General features: G+C 40.4%; 1 protein-coding gene across 2 annotated transcripts in view; it reads right to left on the bottom strand.

The window, feature by feature from the left end:
* ZMAT4 (zinc finger matrin-type 4) overlaps positions 1 to 24271 on the bottom strand; it is a 294319-nt gene that overhangs the window by 154527 nt on the left and 115521 nt on the right. For both annotated transcript variants that reach the window (XM_030937839.1, XM_030937840.1), the window contains exon 3: positions 4040 to 4196. In XM_030937839.1, the coding sequence (XP_030793699.1) occupies positions 4040 to 4196 (157 nt within the window). The remainder of the gene's footprint in view (positions 1 to 4039; positions 4197 to 24271) is intronic.

Raw genomic sequence — 24271 nt, 5'->3', positions numbered from 1 at the left:
AAGGCTAAATGGATCCTCCCACTTCAGCCTCCCAAGGAGCTTGGACTACAGACATGTGCCATTATGCCTGGCTAATTTTTAATTTTTTGTAGAGAAAGAGTCTCACTACGTTGCCCAGGCTGGTATCAAATTCCTGGGCTCAAGCAGTCCTCCAGCCTCAGCCTCCCAGAGTGTTGGAATTACAGGTATGAGCCTGCTCTCAGTCACATCCTTTTCTTCAGTCCCTATCCCAGGCACCTCCCCAGGTCCCGACTGGTACACAACCTGGAAGACTGCTTCCATTTTATAAAGAAACTCACACTCGCACCTGTTGTGAGTTTCTATGTAAAAAACTCATTGCCCCCTTGTTGCATATTCCTCAAGATCATCCAGTATCTAGATCAGGAGTCAGCAAACTTTTTATGTAAAGAACCACAGAGCAAATATTTTAGGCTTTGTGGCCTGGATCATCCCTGTTATAACGACTCAATTCTGCCATTGCAGCATAAAAGCAGCCACAGACAGTATGCAAATGAATGAGTGCTATTCCAGCGGCTCTGCCAAGCATTTCAGAAATTCTAGTAAACATGCACCCATCTGGAGAAGGCAACTCAAGTTGCAACTCATTCTGCAGGAGACCCAGAAGATGCTTGATCAAAGTGCAGCTTGTGGAGGTGGAAAGGTAGCGATTCACAGATCCCAACTGCTCACCCTCATCAGATGAAGTAGCTGGCAGAAGCAATGAGTTGTAGTTCTATTATTCCAACACAGAGATCACCCCAGTTCAAGAGCCTGTTATTCACAGGGGTGGGGGCAGCATACCTGAGCAGAATGGTTCCCTTGCATCTTGATTCATTTGATTGGATTTTCTATAGTCTTTTTCTTTCCCTTTTGTTTTTATTATAGAAATAATTTCAAGCCAACTTGGTTAATTAGGCAGAGCATTTCCTAGAGGAGCACAAGGCAGCCACCACATGGAAGGTGAAGCCCTGTAGAAGCTGCTGCTGGGTGTGGCTGCAGGCAGTAAGGGAGGATGGCCATCGGAACTGCATTCAGGGAGCTGTACTTGATAGTTCAGGAGGCCATAGTGTGGGTTTGCTTTTCCACTGCCTCCTGGTCTTTCTCCTGTACTTGCAGTAACTTGAGATGAAGCCTCTACCTTATACTCTAAGGCTAGAATTCAGGTTCCTGTTTTGTTCCCTACGCGTGGTCTCCAGCCCAGCATGCTTGCATTAAAGGGTGGTGTCCTGCCATGGTCTTCACAGCCTATCCTTTCCTAGAACCCAGGACTGCAGCAGGCCTTGCTACCATCTGCCAGGCTCTCCCAACACCAGCACACTGTCGGTTCATCTCCATGCTCCCTGGGCCCAGAGCATCTGATGCTGGTGCCATCCTTCTATCGGGCCTTCAACCCTTAACCTGGGACTCCCCCACAAAGACTACTTCTGCTGTTGGGACTCAGAAAACAATATCTTAAAATGAAGACCTGAGCAACAGCTTCAGAAGTGAAGTTTTTCTCTGACATTCTCCTACCCTCCTTTCTCCCTGTTCCATTCTCCCCCAAGGCTAGCCTGGAAACCTGCTTCTCCAAGGCAGGTCATAGAAACCATAACCCCCTATTTCCCAAAGCCAGCCATAAAATCCTAAAAACTATTACTCTAACTTCCCCCTTACTCCCCTCACCTTTCTATGTAAAAACTGACCATAAAGAAATTATCTGATGAACCTTGTTGGAGAGTAGGACATTAGACCCCCTTTCCTGAGAGGGTCCTGCCCCACACCCAGAAGGAAGGAGTGCTGCTCAGAGAGGCCAAAAAGACTCTTGACAGACAGGCCTTGCTGGGTATCCCCACTCTGTCCAACAGCATTAGATCATTCCCTTTTTGTGCTATCATATTTCTACACGGCTGCCCTTACTTTGCTGAAGTAACCATAAAAATGACCAATTTCTACTGCATTTGGGTCTTCATTCTGAAGGCTCTCATGTATACACATTGCATACATTTGCATGTCTTTTCTCCTATTAACCAATCTGCCTCATGTCTGACTACTTGCTCCCTCTAGTAGGAGGCCTTGCTTTCTCTGCTCCCTACCAACAGTTGGGTTGACACCAACCCAAGCCAGGAGCCAGTTTAGCTTCCTAGGCCCTCTGATCTGTCTGGTGCTGCCACTTTCCAAGATCCTTTCTGCTCAAAGCAGCTTCAGAGGGGAATGGATGGGAGGGCACACTGCAGAAGGGGGTATGAGCTGGGTGTGAAGGGGGTGCTGGCACAAGGCAGGACCAACCTGAGCCATAGCTTTCGGTGCACCACACCCTATCCATTCCCTTCTTGCCTATCCAGCAACCTGGTTTCTGCAACAGGGAGGGCTGAGCCAGTCCCATGAACAGCCAAGACTAAGCCATCAAGTAAAGGCTGCACTTTTTTTTTCCTTTTCCTGTGGAATATATTGATGACGGCTAACAAATTACCCTCAAGTTCCATTTCCCACGTCTGAGGGTGTTTGAATTCAGGAAAACAAGTGGATGCTCTGTTGTCTTGAAACTGTATTTAAATTCATGAAGAACTAGTTTTACCATGTGGTGACTCTTTTTTTTTTTTTTTCTTTTTCTTTTTTTTCTTTTTTTTTTGCAGAAAGAATAACTCTCCCATTTGCTAATTGATGTGATAAGCAAACACACACCTTCTCCTCTTCCATCATTACCTCCAAAATTTAAGTTAACAGAAATATTCTGCTTCAGCAGAGAGAAGAAATGGGCTGGTTATTAATTCATGGAAAACAGGTAAAAATTTTCCAGTGACTTTTTTTTGAGATGTCTATTTTAAGAGATTTGATGGGGAGTAGGTTACAAGATGAATATGCAACCTTTAAGGGAGCAAGAATCAGGAGTTTCAATTGACTGGCTGCTTGTCAATGGTTGATACACAACCTGTGCCCCCAAACATACAGAGTTTGTCTCCAGATTTCATGCGTTTTGCAACCTCATCCTATGCCTGAATGTTACAAAAACAATGTTGTTTAGTTAAACTAACTAGAAAAATACAGTAAAATGATTCCTTGCGATTCTCTAGGTAAAAGAATACATTTTTCTTAAGTAAAACAGTGGTAAGAATAAAAGCCAAGCATTGTTTCAGACTCTCACCAGTTTCCAAAACACCATTTACAAAATAATTACACCTACAGTTTATGCATGATTCATTAGACAGCAGATAAAATGTACTGCTAAATTTTAATTGCTTGGAAAGAGTAGGCACCATGAAATATGCCCCCAACTTCTCTGGATTATAACCTGTTTGGTCACATTTCTGCCACAACATAAATCTTGTCCAAATAGTTTATCTTGATTACATTATAAGAGTATTTTAGTTTCATGATGTGATAGACCGCCGAATAATTTATTTTAGTTAAGCAACTAAAAGGTCAAATCATCAGTTTTCAATATTTAAGGTTTTACTTGTGAAAGTTAATAGGCTTGAATCACAGGATCTCCTGCAAGATGAATCACAGGGTCCCCTGCAACGATGATGATAATGTAATCTCAGAAGAAAAAAAAATTCAGTTCTTGGCACACTAAAGTAGTTTTAAAGATTACAATTTTTCTTTCTTTTCCTCCCACCCTCCCCTGCCAAGGTAAAAAAGGGATGATGTCCTGCATTATACAGACATTGGTAGGGGACCTCCCTATTACACATAACACAGCATGCATGATCCACTCTAATTGCAGACAGAATCTAGAAAACAGAATAGATATCACATCTTATATAATACACAGTAGGCATGATAGACAACATCTTGCAGAACACACACAGCTCTTCAGCAGATGCAAGCTGTTGCAATACTTCATCAGAAGGAGCCAGGGTGATAGAATGAGCACCTGAAATGGTATTTAGGGGTCTTACGACAGCCAGGTCTGCTGAGCTCAGCCACCATAAAGGCTTTGAGTGATGTCTACCATTAGGCTCTGGTTCCGACAACTGCCTGTGAAGGAGGAGCATGATCTGCATGACAGGCCAGCACTTGGTTTTCAAGGTCTCCCCGTGATCACTGTTCCTGCACGTACCTGTGGTCTTTAATGGGGTCTTCTCTCCTAGCAAGAGTTTTAACCTCTTGGCGTGGATTTTGCCTTGATAATGGGAATCGGCCACCACCGCTGAAGTGAATGACATGTTGCAGAGTGTGCAGCACTTGTTCTTATCCACCATGTCGGCATCACTTCCCTGCGTGGGGAGAAAGAAAGGCCATGTTTGAGAGATACCCATTCCATTCTTTTACAAATGAGGCTTATCCCAGAGGAACTAGTGTATTGAAACATCTAGTTTTTGTTCTGCAATCTCTCTCTCTCTCTCTCTTTTGCCTTGCTTTCTACTAATCTTCTTTTTAATTTTATTTTTTTTTTATACTTTAAGTTCTGGGATATATGTGCAGAACGTGCAGGTTTGTTACATAGGTATACATGTGCCATGGTGGTTTGCTGCACCCATCAACCCATCATCTACATTAGGTATTTCTCCTAATGCTATCCCTCCTCTAGCCCCCCACCCGCTGACAGGCCCCAGTGCAATCTCTTTTTCTTCATGATAATCATGATCAAAACTTACTCAGTGACTGACTTTGACATACAGTTAGTTAGTAGCTATTAACGCCAGATACTGGGATTTCAGGACAAATTTGTAGAGATGAGTTATCCAAATAAAAAAGAAGCCCACAATGAAGAGAGAGCATATTGAGTCTGGCACAGTAAAGGAAAGCAGTCTCTAACTGGACCCATTATACTCATTAAAGTCAGTAAAATATCAGAGTTCAGATGGCCTGAATTATTTAGCAGAAATCAGCATTTATTATTCTGCTCTGCTTTTGACCAATTTTAGCCTCACCAGGATACATGGCCACGATGTTCAAGATTTTTAAAGATTTCTTTAAGGAATTGAGTGTTTTCCATAATTAACTCGATTCTGTATCATAAAGCTATGATGACTGTGCTGGCTGGATTTTCTGGGAGAGTTTGTGTAATTTTCCTTTTCTCAGGAAAGGTGATTCATTAAATGTTGCACAAAATGCTTAAATCCAGCTGGATTTTTATTCCTTTGTAAGGCTTAATGAAAATGAACCATAATTTAGAAAAAAATAAAACCTTGGTCAGAGCCTGTGACCCGCTATTGGGCGCGCAGGTCATCAATTGCCTATACTTACGAAGGGGAGGAGTAATCCATTGCTTCCCCTCCCGTTTAGTTAGAAATGGAGGGTAGAACAGACTTTTAGATAAGAAGTTAATCTGTTCCTTAAGGGTGCAGCAATAGGCAAGCATCTCTTTGCTAAAGAGCCAGCTGCAATGAGTATATGGCCCCACAATGGCCCCTTCTCTTATTCCTAGAGAGCCCAGAGAGTACAATTTACAATTGGATGGTGAGGAGGATGAGGATGGCGACTGGCTGGAGGAAGGGAATTACATAGTTTATCTGCGGAGTAATAAGATGTCCAGACTGCTAGAGAGAGTGTTGCCTTACAAATTATGTGGTAGTTTGGAAATGAACTCCTTCCTCCTTAAGGCATTAGTCTGTAATATCTCTGATAATTAGCACTTCATCCTTGGAAGGAAGAGGGGTGTGTGTGTCCCAGGAGCAGGAGGCTGACCTGAAGTTCAGGGAGAGACTCCAAACATTGGTGCTGGGATGGAGGTGGTCAGTGAGTGGAAAAGGACCACTGGAGAGAGGAGGAGCTTTCCCAATGGGTCCTCTCCTGCTAGGAAATCTAGTAGCCCTGAGGTTGTGCCCTTTGGCAATACTCTTGCTAAGAGTTTAAAGCCAAAGTGCTTTAAGTTTTCTCCATAGGGATAAAAAAAACAAAAAAGTATGAATACTTTTACATCTGTGTGGAATACTATGGAGATGAAATGGACCTGGAGGGAAGGGGCAGGGTTGGCTTCCTGGGTCCCCTGAGCTACCTACCTCCCCTGTCAAGCCTAGGAGATGGCATGGAAGCCAGAGAGATGGCATAGACCAGAATCACCAGGAAGAGGCAAATCAGGGAGTTCCTGAAGGGTTCCAGCCCATTAAATGAGGAGTAGATCATGCAAGAGGAATGAAAGACCAAACTTGGTGTCTCTTTACTGCGTGCTAGAGGATATATATTAGTCTCACTTTTTAAAATTTGTATACATTTGAGGGGTACAAATGCAGTTTTGTGACACAGCTATATTGCAGAGCAGTGAAGTCTGGGCTATTAGCGTAACAAAGAACTAAAAATAGAACTACCATTTGATCCAGAAATCCCACTAATGGGTATCTACCCAAAGGAAAAAAAATCATTGTGTTAAAAAGATAACTTCACTCTTATGTTTATTGCAGCACTATTCATAATAGCAAAGATACTGAATCAACGTAAGTGACCATCAATAGATGATTGGATAAAGAAAATGTAAATATATATACACACACACACATACACACACACACACATACACACACACACACACAACATGGAATACTACTCAGTCATAAAAAAGAATGAAATCAAGTCTCACCCTTTTTAAAAAAGGAAGATCATCAGGGTGAAAGTGGGTGCTTGAATTATACCATTTTTCTACCTACTTATGCATGACATAAGTCAAAAAGTGTAATTTTTTAAAATTAGGAACAAGTTCATAAGCCAGAGCTGAATTCTCAATCTTAGAACCTGTGTATCTGTTCATCTGTGCATTCTCTTTAGAATCTGTGCATCTGTTTCGCCACTTCCAATGAAAACTCCAGCCATGCCTGGCCTTTCTCCCTGAAGCTCTAACAGCTAGAAATGTCTAAAGAAAATCTAGGGGCCCAGAGAAAGAGGCCAGCATCACCACACAAAATGACTGAGAACTAGTTTCCAGGGCAAAGAGTTGCCCTTAATGAATGAAAAATGGATTTATGGTATTCATTTACTCAACACATTTTTAAGGACCTACTATTTGTGTTAGATGCTGTGGTAGATGAATATGACTCCATGCCCTGTTATCAAGGAGGCTGGCACCAGGAGAATTGGAGAAGCAGACAGAAAATAAGGGGAAGTATTATAATCAAAGAACTAGAGTCTCATATTGGACTCACATTCTCCTAATTGTAAGATAAAAAAAGAAAATAATGTAAATCAGGACAGGCTGTATGGGTTTTCATCTTTAAGCCTTTCTTAAAGGAAATGCTGGAACGCCCTTCTGAATCACTCCATGTCTAAATCAGTTGTACCAGAATCTTTCTTCCTGGCTCATCTCATCACTTCCTTGAGGTGAAGCTTCTGTTGCTGCTTTTTTTTTTTTTTTTTTTTTTTTTTTTTTTTTTGCTACAGGGTCTTGCTCTGTCACTCAGGCTGGAGTGCAGTGGTGCCATCATAGCTCACTGCAGCCTGGAACTCCTTGGGTTCAAGCAATCTTTTCACGTCAACCTCCAGAGTAGCTAGGATCACAGACACATGCCACCACACCTGGATAATACTTTTTTATTGTTTGCAGAGAAAGAATGTCTACAACCTGTTTTCCAGACTGGCCTTGAACTTCCAGCCTCAAGCAATGCTCCTGCCTTGGCCTCCCGAAGTGCCGGGACTGTAGGAGTGAGCCACTGCACCAGCCTGAAACCGCTTCTGGCTCCCTCTACTGTCTGGGAGAAGTGAGAACCAGTCTTTGGGTCTCCAGGGTGCCTTGTACATTCTTTTACAGAACATGGAATTATTGTACTTACTTGTTTTCATATTAGTCCACCTCATGAGAGGGCAAAACTTCTTTAAGGTCTAGGAAATTGTCTCATTGATAGTGAGGAGCCAGCACCTAGCACCACATTACCACAATGGAGGACTTTCAAATGTGTACTGAATGAATGGAGCAGAGGGTTCGTTTGTGGGATTAGTAACTTGTGTGACATAAAAGTCAAAAGAGGAGACAGGTAACACAGGGAGGTCTATGGCAACCCAACATTTTTCCAATTGACAGAAAGATGTCCGGGTAAAGAACCAGAGATGACAACAATTTATACACTAACTTGAGGGGTCAGTAGGGAAATATGTTAGTTTCGCAATGGTAGTTTTAATATATATATTCCTAGACTTCTCTTTTCCTGGACAATCTCATTATCGTATAGAAAAATAAAAAATAAAAGAAGAGGAAAACCAATTGTTACATAATAATGTCTCATGGGATATAGTTATGCCATAGTTGTACGAGAGGGACCAGGTAATTTTAGGTACCTGATAATAGAGGGGCTGTGAGGCCCTGAAAAGTTAGGCAGCCTTTCATGCCAACAGTACACACTTAGTGAGATACTTTATAAAAGGGGCCAGTTATTCACATAGTGCAATTTTAAGTGCCACTAACACTAACTGCTCTAATGACACTGATGGATACACAACTATGCAGAATTTTTTTCTTTTTTTGAGATGGAGTCTCACTCTGTCTCCCAGGCCAGAGTGCAGTGGTACAGTCTCGGCTTACTGCAACCTCTGCCTCCTGGGTTCCAGTGATTCTTCCACCTCAGCCTCCTGAGTAGCTGGGATTACAGGCATACACCCTACTCCTGGCTAATTTTTTGCATTTTTAGTAGAGATGGCCACTATATTGGGCAGGCTGGTCTCGAACTCCTGACCTGAAGTGATCTGCCCACCTTGGCCTCCCAAAGTGCTGGGATTACAGTTATGAGCCACCGACACCCAGCCAACTATGCAGAATTTTAATTGCATATTCTTAGCTACCAAAATCCCAAATTAATGGCTCTTTGCAACTCTAGATTATATCATCTGCTATGGTTTGAATATGTTGGAAACTTAATCCCTAACACAACAGTGTTGAGAGGTGGGACTGTTAAGAGGTCTGAGCCCTCATGAATGGATTCATGCTGTTATGGAGAGAGTGGGTTTGTGATCAAGAGAGTGGGATTGCTGTTCAACCCTCACTTCCTCTCGGTCACCATGTAATGCCCTCCACCATGTTATGACACTGCAAGAAAACCCTCACCAGATGCAACACCTCTGTCTTGGACTTCCCAGCCTCCAGAACCATGAGCTGAGTACATTTATGTTCATCATGAATTACTCAGGCTGTGGTGCTCTGTTACAGTAGCACAAAAAGAACTAAGACATCACTTTCATTAGAGTGTCTTGCTGCATCCAGAGCAAGGTTGATATATGAACCAGGGTAGAAACTCCATAAAGTTTGATGAATTGACCTCAATGAATATATTTAAAATTTCTGGCTTCAAAATTATCTTTAAAATATGAGTTTCAAACTGGAGGCAAAAATTCAGTCAGACTTTTTAAATGTACTGTCCATATTGCTGAAAGAAATAAAAAGAATGCTTGTGGAGTAACCTAAGGCTGCTCAGTCAAAGCATTTTGCAACATTAAAAAGTTTTCAGAAGAATTCAATCAGGATGGAAAACCTCACTGACCCTGGCTAGAAATCTAATCCCCAAACACCTTTCTCTTCTGTTATAAAGATTTCTTTAAGTTAATTCAGATGATTGTCCTCACTCTCTTTTGTTTTAGGTGAAGATAAAAAGCCTAAGAGGGAGACATGCACTTTCAGAATGGCAGAGTGAGGAGTTCGGTGAAACTCCTTATGGAGAAAACACCCGTGTTAGGTAAGCTTCACTCAGGCATGCATCATAGTGCTGCTGGCCTTGAGTTCAATGTTAATCAAGCACTAGTACTTACATCCAGAAGGAGAGAGAGGAAATTCACTGATCTGTATGTGAGACCACTCCAGAAAATGCTAAAGAAACATGCATAGAGAGTAATGGAGCGATAGAAAAAAGTTGTCTAAATTTGTGAATTCCAGAGATAACAATCGATAAAAAAGCACAGTGGATAGCATTGTTGTGAGGCTAAAAAGCAAAGAAATTTACTATATATATATATATTTTTTTTTTTTTTCAGTAAAGTATCTCTAAACAGAAACACACAAAACAAGGTTACATACGGATGGATTGACAAAAATATTGTGACCAGCAGTCTCCCAGACCTAATCCTGTATTTTACCTAGGAGCAGTGGCTCAGCATTTGCTAATTCAGTGATGATGACAACTTTATAGAACATAACTCCTGTGGAAAATGAGAATTAAATGTATTTCATTCAGGAGAAATAAAAATATATGTCCACATAAAAACTTTTACATGAGTTTTTATAGACACATCATTCATAATAGCGCCAAAGTGGAAACAGACCAAATGTCTGCCAACTTTAGAGGGAGTAAATAAAATGTGGTATGTCCATACAATGGCATGGTATTTGCAACCAAAAGAATAAAATACTGATAGAGGCTACAACATGGAGGAAACTTGAAAACATTATGCTAAATAAAAGAAGCCAATCCATCACAAAAGACCACATAATGTATGACTCTGTTTACATGATATTTCCAGAATAGGAAAATCTGTAAGCACAGAGAGTGAGTTAGTGATTGTCTAGGAATCAGGGGGCAGTCGGGGAGCAGGGAGGAGGGAGATGGGAAGGGAAATGAGGAGTGATTGCTAATGGGTAAAGAGTTTCCAAGGTTACTGTAGAACTGGCAGTCACACAACTCCGTGAATATACCTAAAACCCTTGAATTTTGTACTTTAAATAGGTGAGTTTTGTGACATATGAATTATATCTCAATAAATCTGTTCTAGAGAAAAAGCCTAAAAGATTCATTTAAATGATTTCAAAAGCCCAAAGATATGTTGAAATTTGAAGCTTAAGTTGTTGTTTTTTTTTTTCTTTTCTAGGCATCCTCTGCTTGGAGGTGAAACTCATTCAGGAAGTGAATAATAACGAGGAGTATTTTGTTTATGTTGGCTCCTGTGTAGTATATGGAATGAATTTCTTTGAGCACTGGCTAGACATTCTACGATCCTGATAACTGGTGTTCATTTTGGCAAAAGACATTCTGTGGCTATAATGAAACTCTACTTGCAGCTGCTACTAAGCTACACCTGAAGGCAATAGTCATGTGACACCTTCTGCGAGATGCAGAAATAACTGCACCTCTCAGCACATACCCTGTAGTAAGACAGAATGTCCAATAAATGCAACTATTTCCAGTGTTATGCATGTTGTTGCTTATATTCTGGTATTTAACTTTGGAGAAAACCAAAACGCAGAAAATGATGTCTCTTCTCTCCCACTTTACTGGGATCAAAAGGCCTGGAAGTCACATTTCCTGATTGACTATAGGGTCCTGGGCAACATTGTCTCCCACTGTTTTCTCTCATGCATCCCGTTCCACTCCATTTGGGTCAAGCTGTTCTCTCTCCTCCTGACCTGTTTTAGTCACATCCAGATATCAAGGTCCATTTTCTCCAAGAGTTTTTTCAAGATGTCTGCAAATTTCATCCACATCTTCCTTCCTGACCTCTCCCAGTCCTTAACATCCTTGCCATACATTTTGATTTGGTCCTGTCCTTTAATTGCTTTATTAGCATTTTGTTTATGTTTTAGAATTATCTTTCTAAAAACATCTTAAAGGCAGCAAATTTACAAGAACTTTAGAAATTAGGCAGCAAATTTACAAGAACTTTAGAAATTATCCTCCCATCATAGCCAGTGCCTGACACAGGTCTGGATTTATAAAACAGACTTGATAAACATGAATTAAATAGTTGAACGACTTGGCACAGCCATTCATTAACCATTTCTAACTTGGTAACTTAACTCTGTTTTCCACCTAATGTAATATCTCCCTTGCTTTCTTACCAATATGATTGCTTTGTCTCAGGAAAAGGCCAACTGGCATAAAGCATCATTCATACACTGTACTGAAATGGATATAATGGGAATGACATGTTATTGTGTGAGTTTGCCCACATACAAAGGATATGTCCTATGGCTAGAAGGTGAGTGATGTTCCGAGTTCCATGGGGAAGCTGTAGTGTCTACAGGAAGGCTGGCGTGAACTAGACAGACATATGTCCTGCTATTTGGATACAAACCACCCACTCTGTGGATGAAAACTCCCAATTTCCATAGTATTGGAGGAAATGGTCATTTTGACAATAAAGGAAAGAAAGAATGAAGATTTCTATTGAAGAGAGATGAAGAATTCTGTTTGCCTTTGGAATTTGGATAGCTTTAGTTTGTTTTTTTAGCCACCGAAGAAATATTTAAACAGATGGTCACAGTAGTTGCAAGACCCCAAAAGGGAGAAATTAGCCAGCGTTCCTGAGAGAGGACAACTGTGTAAGTTAGATAAGCCCCACTAACCAAGAGAAGTGGCTAGGAAAATGCCGCAAATGAATAGAGGGGCCGGAGAGAGCAAAGGTGGGATGAGAAGCAATTGGGAAGATCACAGCACTTATTTCACAGTCTAGAATTAGATGACTTAGATATTTAAACGTGCTTATTTACTATCTGTCTCTGACCACTATTCAATATTGTACACCCAGTATCTAGAGCAGCATCGCCCAATAGAAATACAGTACAAGCTATAAAAGAGGCTACATTTAAATATTCTGAATGACACATTTTTGAAAAAGAGAACCATGAAATTAATTTCAAAAAATATTTTTTCAAATTTATTTTTTAATTGAAAGATAAAATTCTATGCATTTGAAGCACATATACATTGTGGAATAGTTAAATCTAGCTAATTAACATATATATTGCCTTACATAGCTATAATTTTTGTGGCAAGAGCACTTAACACCAACTCTCTTGGAATTTTTCAATAATATAATGTATCACCATTAACTATAGTCACCATGTTGTACAATGGCTCTCTTAAACTTATTTCTTCTTTCCTTTCAGGATGTATTCAACATAAAAATTATTAATGAGGTATTTTATATTCTTTTTCTCATACTAAGACTTCCAAATCAAGTGTATATTTCACACTGATAGCACATCTCAATTCAGACTATCTGCATTACAATTGTTCAATAGCTCCTTTGAATGAGTGGCTACTACATTTGACCACGTAGCTCCAGAACTGAGTATTTATTTATTTATTTATTTATTTATTTATTTGTTTGTTTGTTTATTATTGGGTTTTTTTTGAGACAGAGTCTCGCTCTGTTGCCCAGGCGACAGTGGTGTGATCTTGGCTCACTGCAACCTCCGCCTTCTGGGTTCACACCATTCTCCTACCTCAGCCTCCCGAGTAGCTGGGACTACAGGCGTGTGCCACCGTGTCTGACTAATTTTTTGTATTTTTTAGTAAAGACGGGGTTTCACCATGTTAGGCAGGATGGTCTCGATCTCCTGACCCCGTGATCCACCACCTCGGCCTCCCAAAGTGCTGGAATTACAGGCATGAGCCACGGAGCTCGACCAGAACTGAGTAATTATTAAATATCAGTTAAACTTAATAATGAATGAATAAATGAGTTGTCAGTGGATAAATACATAATAAAATAAATACAAATACACACAAATAAATACAAATACAAATAAATACAAATACATAAATACAAATACATAATACAAATACAAAATAAATACATAAATTCCCATTTTTAACAGATCAAGAAAATGAAGCTCGGGGGTTTAAATAAATTCTTCAATATGTCAGTCATCTTTTCAGAAAGTGGTGGAACTAATTTTTGAACTTTTGGCCGAATTCATGGATGCGCTGGCATCTTAGGTCAGTCTTCTTGTCAAAAACTCTCAACCATGCTTTACTACCCCAAAATAAATTCCTTATCATGACATTTAAATTCCGCTAACATCTAACGCTCAACACACTTTTCTAGTCTTTTCCCCCACGGGTGCTTTTCAGACATAATATGCTCCAAGCAAATTGATTTTTTTCAAGGTTAGGAACACCAAGCAGCCTGCCAAGAAAATGGCTCAGAATCCCAGCACTGAAATCCTCTGCTCCTCCTCTCCCGGCTGCCTGTTTCTGTCAGATGCTGCAGGTGAGGGAAGATTCAGTCCCACCGAAAGATCTCACTTTCAAATCAGGTGGGGAGCACACGTCTCCCCCATTAGACTAACCTCCTTCCCTATCTATCTTTCTCTCTCTGCCCTGGCACATAGTAACTTAAAAACTCGTTGAATGATGAGTGTATGAAGAAAAACTAAACAGTCGATTGAACTCTCACTCTCCTCCAGCTACGTTAAGGATATGCCTACCTGTCTTTGTTCACTTGGTTCATTCCAACTAGAAATGCCCCGTCTCGCTATATGCAAGGGCCACGCAGATACAATCTCCTTCATTAGGCTTCCCCGGGACATCCCACCACGAAGACAGCCCGATGCTTCCTCACTCGCACGGAACTTCATTCAGGCCTGTGCCCCGCCACTCCCTGCACCTGACAGCACTAAGCATATATCTTACTGCCGCTAATTGAAACCTCATTACTTGGGCCGAAAAGATGTCATCTCCAACCCCCAGCACAGTGTTTTATGTAATGTGGTATTAAAAAATAGAATATTAACTTTTAAAAAAGCAGATTCAGATTCAAAAGATACTTGATGAAGCTTTGGCTATAAGTGTATTGGATGTCACTTACAATTATTAAACATGAGATTCCTCCTCTGTCACATGGGGAGTAAAATCTACTTTATCTGCCTATTCATAAAAAGATAAAAGAATGCATTATATGGAAACACGCTTTGTAATCCAGAAAATGCTATTCAAAAATATTTGTATGTAAGTCAAATATCTTTGTGTGTATGTATATATGTGTGTGTATATATACATATATATAACATGTATATGCGTGTATATAAAGTGTGTGTGTATATATATATGTAATCAAATGGTTTAAAAGAATAGATACATATTATCTCCTTTCATTTACTTCTTGAAATTTACTTATATTTGATATTTTCTCACTTATTTCGTGGTGTATATGTTCAATACCATTCTTTTCCTATTATATGTCTTGAGGGTAGAAACTCTGTTTTGTTCATAGCTATATCATTGGTGTCTATAATAGGGCCTGCCATAGACCATTTAATAAATATCTGTTGACTGATGAAAACTATGTACATACAAAATAAAATGAGAGTTCTCAGAAAATGTTGGCAGCAGTGGTATCGTTTTTTTAATCTCTCTAAATTCCCAAATAAAAATAGAACTAGAATGGCAAATAAAAAACCCACAGACAATATTTATTACAAAACTAGGTGACAAGGTTGTTCTCATCAACCTCAAAACATAAGCGAATGGAAATAAACCAGTAATAGCACAAAATCTGCATGCTATCAGCATCTGTGCAGGGAAATAGAGTGAGGCAATGAGAGCTCTGCTGGACCTGGAGCCAGAGGAACACTCAATAGCAGGAGGTATCCACGGAAAGCCTGGCAGCCCTATGTGAGAACAGCAGCTGGCATCAGGAGCACATGTCCCATCCCCACAGCAGACTAAGAGAAGTCTGTGGAGAGCCTGGAGGGGCAGACACAGCCTAGACCTGCAAATTTTCCATACAACCCACCAGAACTTTTTTCAGGCCACGGCTTCATACTGAGGAGAAACTGCTGAGAGTAGAATTAAAACTGAGGACAAAAACGAAGGAGACAAAGCAAAGAGAAGGTTCAGACAAATGTGGGGGAGAGTGGAGTTAATACACTTCAGTAAACAAACCATTCTCTTCTTAAACACTACGCTATACTACTCTCTCTCTCTCTCTCTCTCTCTCTCTCTCTCTCTCTCTCTCTCTCTCTAAAAGAAGCTCTGTTAAGATAGGAAAGCAATCTTGATTTTTTTTTTTGTTTTTGAGAGAGTGAATCTTGCTCTGTCACCCATTCTGGAGAGCAGTGAGTGGCACGATCTCAGCTCACTGCAACCTCTGCCACCCAAGTTCAAGTGATTCTTCTGCCTCAGCCTCCCGAGTAGCTGGGATCAAAGATGCCCACCACCACATCAACTAATTTTTGTACTTTTAGTAGAGATGGGTTTTCACCATGTTGGCCAGGCTGGTCTCGAGCTCTCAACCTCAGGTGATCCACCCACCTCAGCCTCCCGAAGTGCTGGGATTACAGGCATAATCCCAGCAAACAAACCAAAACAAAACAAACTATAAATTGAGAAAACTCTCCTACAATTAAATTTAAAGGAAGTATATGCAGTCATCCTTCAGTATCCATGGGAAATTGGTTCCAGGATCCCCTACAGTTGTCAAAGTCTGCAAATGCTCAAGTCTTTGAAAGAAAATGTCAGTGTTTGCATATAACCTACACCCATCCTCCTGTAGACTTTAAATCATCCCTGCATTACTTATAGTACCTAAGAGAATATAAATGCTATGCTAATAGTTATACTGTATCTTTTATTTATATTATTTTTACTGTTGTATTGTTATTTTTATTTCATTTTATCAAATATTTTTGACCTGCAGTTGGTTGAATCCATGGATGTGGAGCCCACGAATGTGGAGCGCCAACTGTATTGAAAGAGCTTCAGGTATATCCCTAAATGTCAACCCAAAACAACCAACACACAAAACATTTTCCAGTAAAATTACCAAACCTTATAGAAAGATATTTTAAAATTACCTGAGACTTTAAGAAAAAGATGGAAGGAAAACAAAATTAGATTATCATCAGACATTTCAACTGCAATGTTTCGTTTCAAAAACAAACGATGTAACATATTTTAGATTTGTAAAATAATGTGTGACAAATTTTGTATATCCAGCAAAGCTGACATTTAAGTATAAAAGGCCCAGTGAGAAAACAGGCAAGAACTCAGGGAAGCTTGTTCTCATGAGCTGTCTCGAATGTGCCTACTAGAATGTAAGACTGATTTTAATAACCAAAATGACTATGGAGACATTGATATAAGAATTGTGGCGGCCAGGCACGGTGGCTCACGCCTGTAATCCCAGCACTTTGGGAGGCCAAGGTGGGCGGATCACGAGGTCAGGAGATCGAGACCACCTTGACAAACACGGTGAAACCCTGTCTCTACTAAAAATACAAAAAAATTAGCTGGGCATGGTGGCGGGAGCCTGTAGCCCCAGCCACTGGGGAGGCTGAGGCAGGAGAATGGCGGAACCCGGGGGGCGGAGCTTGCAGTGAGCGGAGATCACACCACTGCACTCCAGCCTGGGTGACAGAGTGAGACTCCATCTCAAAACAAACAAACAAACAAACAAACAAACAAAAAGAATTGGTGGTAGTTGGGCCGGCGTGCTGGCTCACGCCTGTAATCCCAGCACTCTGGGAGGCTGAAGCTGGCGGATCATGAAGTCAGTAGTTGAAACCAGTCTGGCCAACACAGTGAAACTCCGTCTCTGCTAAAAATACAAAACAATACCTGGGTGTGGTGGTGCCTGCCTGTAATCCCAGCTACTGGGAAGGCTGAGGCAGGAGAACCGTGTGAACCCGGGAGGTGGAGGTTGCAGTGAGTTGAGCTCGTGCCATTTCACTCCAGCCTAGGTGACAGTGTGAGACCCAGTCTCAAAAAAAAAAAAGAAAGGTGGTAGTCTGAGATATATACATATAGATATATAAATAGATACATTTAAGATAAATAGAACCAATAGGGATAAATACAGTGTATAATGGCTGTAAACTCAGATACTATAGATATAGCATATTTAAAGATGGGGAGACACTGGGGAGAGCATGTGCTGCAATAAAGAGATTTAACTTCTCAGTTAATTATACTGGTGCTGTAGCATCAATATTGTTATTCACAGGATATGTGCAATATTATTGGATATATATAAGTATATTAATAATTACAGAATATTCTAATTCATCGTTTCCTGCATCTTTGTGAACCAACATACTCAATGTAGAAAAAGAGTGAGCAGATGCAATACAGGCGAGTATCAAATCCTGTGATTGTGATTTGAATTGGAAGTGTTAGTATAAACCCTTGAGATATCATATAAACATATATATTTCTTAATTCTAACCAGTAAAGAGGCCTTAAAAAACAATGACAAACTCTACAAAACCTCCCTAGCCCTCAAAAACTGTAGCAATCTTGAAGTACCACTGCCACAAAAAGAAATCCAGCTTTTTGTGGGAAAAAAAAAAAATACTAATTCTAGGAAGGGTGCCACATGATCCTGGAATATCTTGCCATGCTAGACAACAAGAAAGCTAGGAATGACTACTACAGTCACGACACAAGGACTCAAAGGCAGCCTTGAAGCAAATGAGACAACTGGATCTTTAAAAGGATCAAGACTTTTCTCTTTTTTTGAGATGGAGTCTCACTCTGCTGCCAGGCTGGAGTGCAGTGGCGCGATCTCAGCTCGCTGCAACCTCCACCTCCCAGGTTCAAGCGATTCTCCTGCCTCAGCCTCCTGAGTAGCTGGGATTATAGGCACGTGCCACCATGCCCAGATAATTTTTTTTGTATTTTTAGTAGAGACGGGGTTTCACCATGTTGGCTAGGATGGTCTCGATCTCTTGACCTCTTGATCCACCCACCTTGGCCTCCCAAAGTACTGGGATTCCAGGCATGAGCCACTGTGCCCGGCCAAGACTTTTCAAATAGCTCCAAATACATGAATTCATAGTAATATTTCCTAAAAACCTGTTTGTTAACCTTTGTAGCATGATAGGCAACCAGTTCTTTAATTAGACACTTGATAAAAGAAAAGAATGAAGCATCTTTTCGGCTTTTCCTAAAAGAATTGTGGCACAGAGTGTCAAACAATAAATGAGGAAAATAGCTTGTTCTAAAATTATTCCAATTAACCATTGAAAAAAAGTAGAAGAAAACAGTTTTGCAACCTCCAATGAATTAATGTATCTAGGCATTGGGCATCAACAGCTGCTAACATCACAAAAAGAGAGACAACCAGATATCATGTGCCTCTTAATGAAAGAACACAGCACCATTTATAGTCTTGCCAAATGTATCAATCCCAAATCCAATCAAGTCTCTGGATCCATCTGCCAATTTTCAGAGAACGGAAAGGACACAGGAAAGTGTTGAATGGGGATCACAAGTACACAGTCAGCAAAACCTATACTTTAGAAAACTCTTTAGGTCAAGGGCCCCCAGGTTCTTTTATAGATAAATTGTAAAGAATAAGAGATGGAGAAGAAACCTGCAGACTAAAAAAGATGTAAAAAGTATGTCAAGATTTTAAAAATTGGGCAAGATTAAACTAGTGGTCATTAGAGGGGGGTACATTAGTCATAAAATTATACAAAAACTCAAGGAAGTGATTCTGGAAAAGTCAGGATAGTGGTTACTTCTGGTGGAAAAGAGAGGGTCAACCTTGGGAGGAGACAATGGGAAAAGCTTCTGGAATGATTGGCAAAGATCTATTTCACAACCTGGGTAGTGGTTATAATAGTGTTTGCCTTAGGACTCATTAAGGGATACATCTGTTTTCTAAATTTTGTGTATGGGTTTTATTTTCTAATAAAAGGTTTATAAAAGATGAATTCGAGTTTAAAATGTACCTGGTTAGCAGCCGTAGGTGTCTCGCTAACTATAACTTTTAAATATGAACGAAGATAGAAAAGGATGAAGCGCACACCAAAAAGTAATTTGATAGACCACCTGATGCCAGAATCTAAAGTGAATTTCTACCTGCTGTAAGGCATAAGTTCAACTGAGATAAGCAATAAACCTGAATCATAATAGGATTTCTCACATAAGACAGTCGTGAGAATTAAATGAGTTTATATGTGGAAAGTACTTAGAATGATGCTTAACCTAGAAAGCAAAAACTATATTTAAGAATTAACTACTGTTTTTGTTAAAAACCGACTGACCTAGGGTTGTGTCTCATAAAAGAGAAACCTCTGAAACAAAGATAAGACACTGAGGATATCTTCACTGTGTCCCCCAGACTCAGATTTGTACCAATAAAATCGCTGACCAGTTATCCTGTAGCATGGGCTTCCATTGTTTCCGTTCTCTCTTTAGCACATGCTATCACGTCAATAATAAAATACACATTGTTTCGCCATCATTCTACATCCATTCTGTAACATCCATGCCTACTTAGCAGTCAGGATAGGGAAGGCAGTCAGTACATTGCGTGCTGGTGAATGCAGCTCCCCTCCTTACCCACAAACAGACAGGCTTCATGGGCAGACAGGGAAGCTCCAATAGCGCCATATCCTGAAATCATGGTTTTCATCGAAGGCCCTGTCTCCTAATATTTGGAAATGAGGTAGCAAGGAGCAGGAAAAGACGGCACCTGGAGGAACAGAGCTTTGCTAGATGAAGAGCTTCCAGAAACTGGGAATTGTCCCAGGAGCAGTGCATATCAAATCATATCTCACAATGGCACTAAAGAAAGGGACTACATAATTTGCTAATTGAATTAGCCAACAGCAGTAATGTCTTCCCAAATGTATTTGCAAAACTGATGCAAGTTTAAACACTGGAGGTTGGAAAAAAATGATTCTGAATTTCTTCTTCAAGAAAAATACGGATACTAAATAATTAAGATAATTTTGAAAATCAAAAATGAGAAGTAGTTGTAGTCTGAAATATGAAAAACACATTATAAAACTCTAATAATTTTTAAAGTGGGTTTTTCCTACAGAAAGTCACAGGTTAATAAAATAGTCAGAGCCAAAACAACGAAATAACACATTCAAATTAGTATGTAATAAGGGAAATGTCAAGTCAGGGAGGAAAAGGACATTATTCAATAAGTGGAATTGGAGGACTGAATAACAATTTGGGGAAAATAATGAAACCATAAAGAAACTAGGAGAAATAACTAGAAATGCTCATACGGTCTTAGGATGAGTTAAACTTTTTAAGCATTACATTGAAAACAGTTCAAAACATAAAATATATGCATATCCTATTCCATATAAACGTTCTGTATATCAAGAAACAACACGAAGTCAAGATCAAGGTAATGGAAAAATAACAACATGAAAGTATTTAAAAGCAAATGGCAAAGAATATTAACCATACATGTTTTTAAATTCTTACCTATATAAAGGACACTTGCAAAGCATTAAAAGAAAGCTAATTAGCCCCCCACCAGTTAAGCAAAGGACATAAACTAAGAATGGATAAAAAGAAATATACATATCCAGGCCAGGCGCAGTGGCTCATGCCTGTAATCCCAGCACTTTGGGAGGTGGAGGCAGGTGGATCACTTGCAGTCAGCAGTTCAAGATCAGCCTGACACCAATGGTGAAACCCGGCATCTAGTAAAAACAAAAATTTGCCAGGTGTGGTGGCAGGAGTCTGTAATCCCAGCTACTTAAGAGGTTGAGGCAGGAGAATCGCTTGAACCCAGGAGGTAGAGGCTGCAGTGAGCCAAGATCCCAACACTGCACTCTAGCCTGGGCAACAAAAGTGAAACTCCATCTCAAAAACAAAAAACAAAAAAAAGAAAAGAAAAGAAGTACACATATCCAATTTTTAAAAATATAAAAAAGATCAATCTTACCAGTAACCTAAGGAACATAAAATTATTTAATGAGTTACCACTTTTTACTCATAAAAATTGGAATATTTTTGAAAAATAATGTCTAGTATTGTCAAAGATGCAAAGAAATCAGCATTAGAAATCCCTGCTTAGAGAAACAGCCTTTTGGATAGTGATTTGAGAATGTAGATCAAACACCTTAAAGATATATTCTTCTTGATCCAGAAAGTTAATTTCTGGAAATTTATTCTAGGAAATTATCAGGATTTGAGCAAATACATACAAGGTTGATTGCTAAGGTGCCAATTATAACAGCAAAATAAGCAAAAACTTACAATACTGAAGTTAATAGAGGATAATATTTGAACAAATTGTGGTATATTCATTATTAAATTCATGTTTAATTAACTGTGGTATAGTCATATATTGATACAATGGGAAAAAGCTCTTACATGGAAATGGCTATTAAAAATCATGATATAGAAAAATATGTCATGGAATATGGAATATAATTTATGATGTATTGTTAAGCTCATTCATTTGACATCTTAAAGCAGCTTTTTATGGGGTGTCAACCCTGCATCAGGCACTGTTCTGGGGACAGTGCAGAAAGCAACCCAGTGATGCCCTTTGTCATGGAGTTTATATTCTAGCTGGAGAAGCTGACCATAGACAAGTAAGTAAAATGTAGAATACATATTATGTTAGTTAGTCGTGCTTTCTAAGGAGGAAAGAAATGAAAGAAGTTTACGGGAAGAGGTGTGTGAAATAGGCGGGGCACAGTGGCTCACGCCTGTAATCCCAGCACTATGGGAGGCCAAGGTGGGTGATCATGAGGTCAGGATATCGAGACCATTCTGGCCAACATGGTGAAACCCCATCTCTACTAAAAATACAAAAATGAGCCAGGCGTGGTGGCACATACCTATAATCCCAGCTACTTGGGAGGCTGAGGCAGGAGAATCGCTTGAACTCAGGAGGTGGAGGTTGCAGTGAACCGAGATCGCTCACTGCACTCCAGTCTGGCAACAGAGGGAGACTCTGTCTCAAAAAAATGAATAAATAAAAAGTATGTTAAATGTTAAAGGGGTCCAAGAAGGTCTCGCTATGGAAAGGACTTTTGAATAAAGACCAGAAAGAAGTGAGGAGTTGGGGAACAGCATTCCAGGTAGAAGGAACAGTGAGTAGAGAGGCCTTGAGCATGAGGTGAGCAGCGTGTGCACAGATTAGCAAAGGAAACCAGCCAAACGGGAGCAGAGGGAGTAAGAGGCGATGAGCTTAGGCAGTGATAGGGAAATAATGACTATCAAACAGGGCCTTGCAGCTGATTATAAGGACATAGCTGGTACCCAGAGTGAGAGGCAAAGCCATACAGAGGCAACAACAGCCATGATCTACATAATACCCAGAAAGAAGATTTGCACATGTGTGAAAGAGCAAGAGCAAGAGTAAAAACAAAATCTGAAAGGCAAACCTCTAAATATTAAAACGGTGATATATATACATCTGATTATGCAGTTTTTTTCTTTGTCCTTTATGAATTGTCTAAACATTCCACAGTAGGTGATACTTTTTTACTTTTAAAAAAGAGATCAAGTTTTGAAAAATAATTATTCAGAAAAGTAAACCCTTCATCCCACAGTTTTACAGGGTTAACAAATAAAAGGGGAGAGTGTGTGCTTTATAAGATAAGATCCCCTTTCGCTCTTTGGGAGGAAGCCCAGCCATGCATGGGGCAGATCTATAGAAATGGCTCTAGCTGGCGCTGCCACCAGTGTGATCCACCTCACTAATCTGGGTCCCTTTGTTCAGCAGGTTCCCCTGTGGGTCCACTTATATGCCATGTGGACTTCCAAACAAGCTGTAACTCTGACAACAGCCGGGCCCTCCAAGTCACGGAAAAACACTGCTAAGGAATCAAGATGAATGTTTTCTGCCCAAACCTACAAGCGCCTGTGGTTTTATGTCTTTATCACCCCAAGTGCTACCTCAGGTCCTCAGTTCCGCAGAGAAGCCAATCAGAGACAGACACTTGTCCTCCAGTTTCCACTTCTATCTTTATCACTACAGCATGGAGGAAAAGAAAAGGATCGGACCTTAAGAAAAGATATAACTTTAATGGAGGGTTTTAAAGGGGAAAAAGATTTCAAATCTCAACTGGATTCACGATACTCAGAAAAGAAAGTCTGGATTCTCAAAATGTGGTACCTGGATCTGAAGCATCAGCGTCACCTGAGAGCTTGCTGGAAATGCAAATGCCCAGGGCCCCTTGCCAGACCTGCTACATCAGAAATATGGGGAGGGGATCAAGCCCTCCAAGAGAGTTGGCCCCATGCTAAAGAATGCCACAAATCCACTGCAAGAGGTGTTTCCTTGGACTCTTCCTCCCTTTACTTAAGACAGTCAGTTTGGGCCAGGCACAGTGGCTTATGCCTGTAATCCCAGCACTTTGGAAGGCCGAGGCAGGCAGATCACCTGAGGTCAGGAGTATGAGTGAGACCAGCCTGGCCAAGATGGCGAAACCCTGTCTCTACTAAAAATACAAAAATTAGCTGGGCGTGATGGTGCATGCCTGTAATCCCTGCTACTTGGGAGGCTGAGGCAGGAGAATCGCTTGAACCCGGGAGGCAGAGGTTGTGGTGAACTGAGATCACGCCACTCACTGCACGCTGGCCTGGGCAACAGAACGAGACTGTCTCAAAAATAAATAAAAATAAATAAGAGAGAGTCAGTTAGGTTGGGGTCCAAATGTCTCGCCCTCTAGCAGGAGATCTTCATTACTACTCTGTGCTCCACGGAGGTTTCTAAAAGCAAGTCTCCTTGAGATATCAACACTGACCTAGGCCCTTTTACTTTGCTAGCTGGTCAGACTGAGCTGGAGCTTTGTCATTAGCAATTTCTCCAGGAAGCCCGTGGGGATCACGTGGACCTGCCTTTTCTGCTCCTGTTTCCTGGACTGCTAGCATACCTATCACTGTGAAATTGTGTCACTGGAAACTTAATCTCTCTGGATATAAAACTCTGTCCTCCTATGAAAAGT

This window comes from Rhinopithecus roxellana, chromosome 9 (assembly GCF_007565055.1).
Source record: "Rhinopithecus roxellana isolate Shanxi Qingling chromosome 9, ASM756505v1, whole genome shotgun sequence".
In the NCBI taxonomy this organism is placed as follows: Eukaryota; Metazoa; Chordata; class Mammalia; order Primates; family Cercopithecidae; genus Rhinopithecus; species Rhinopithecus roxellana.
This window is presented reverse-complemented; position numbering and strand designations above follow the sequence as displayed.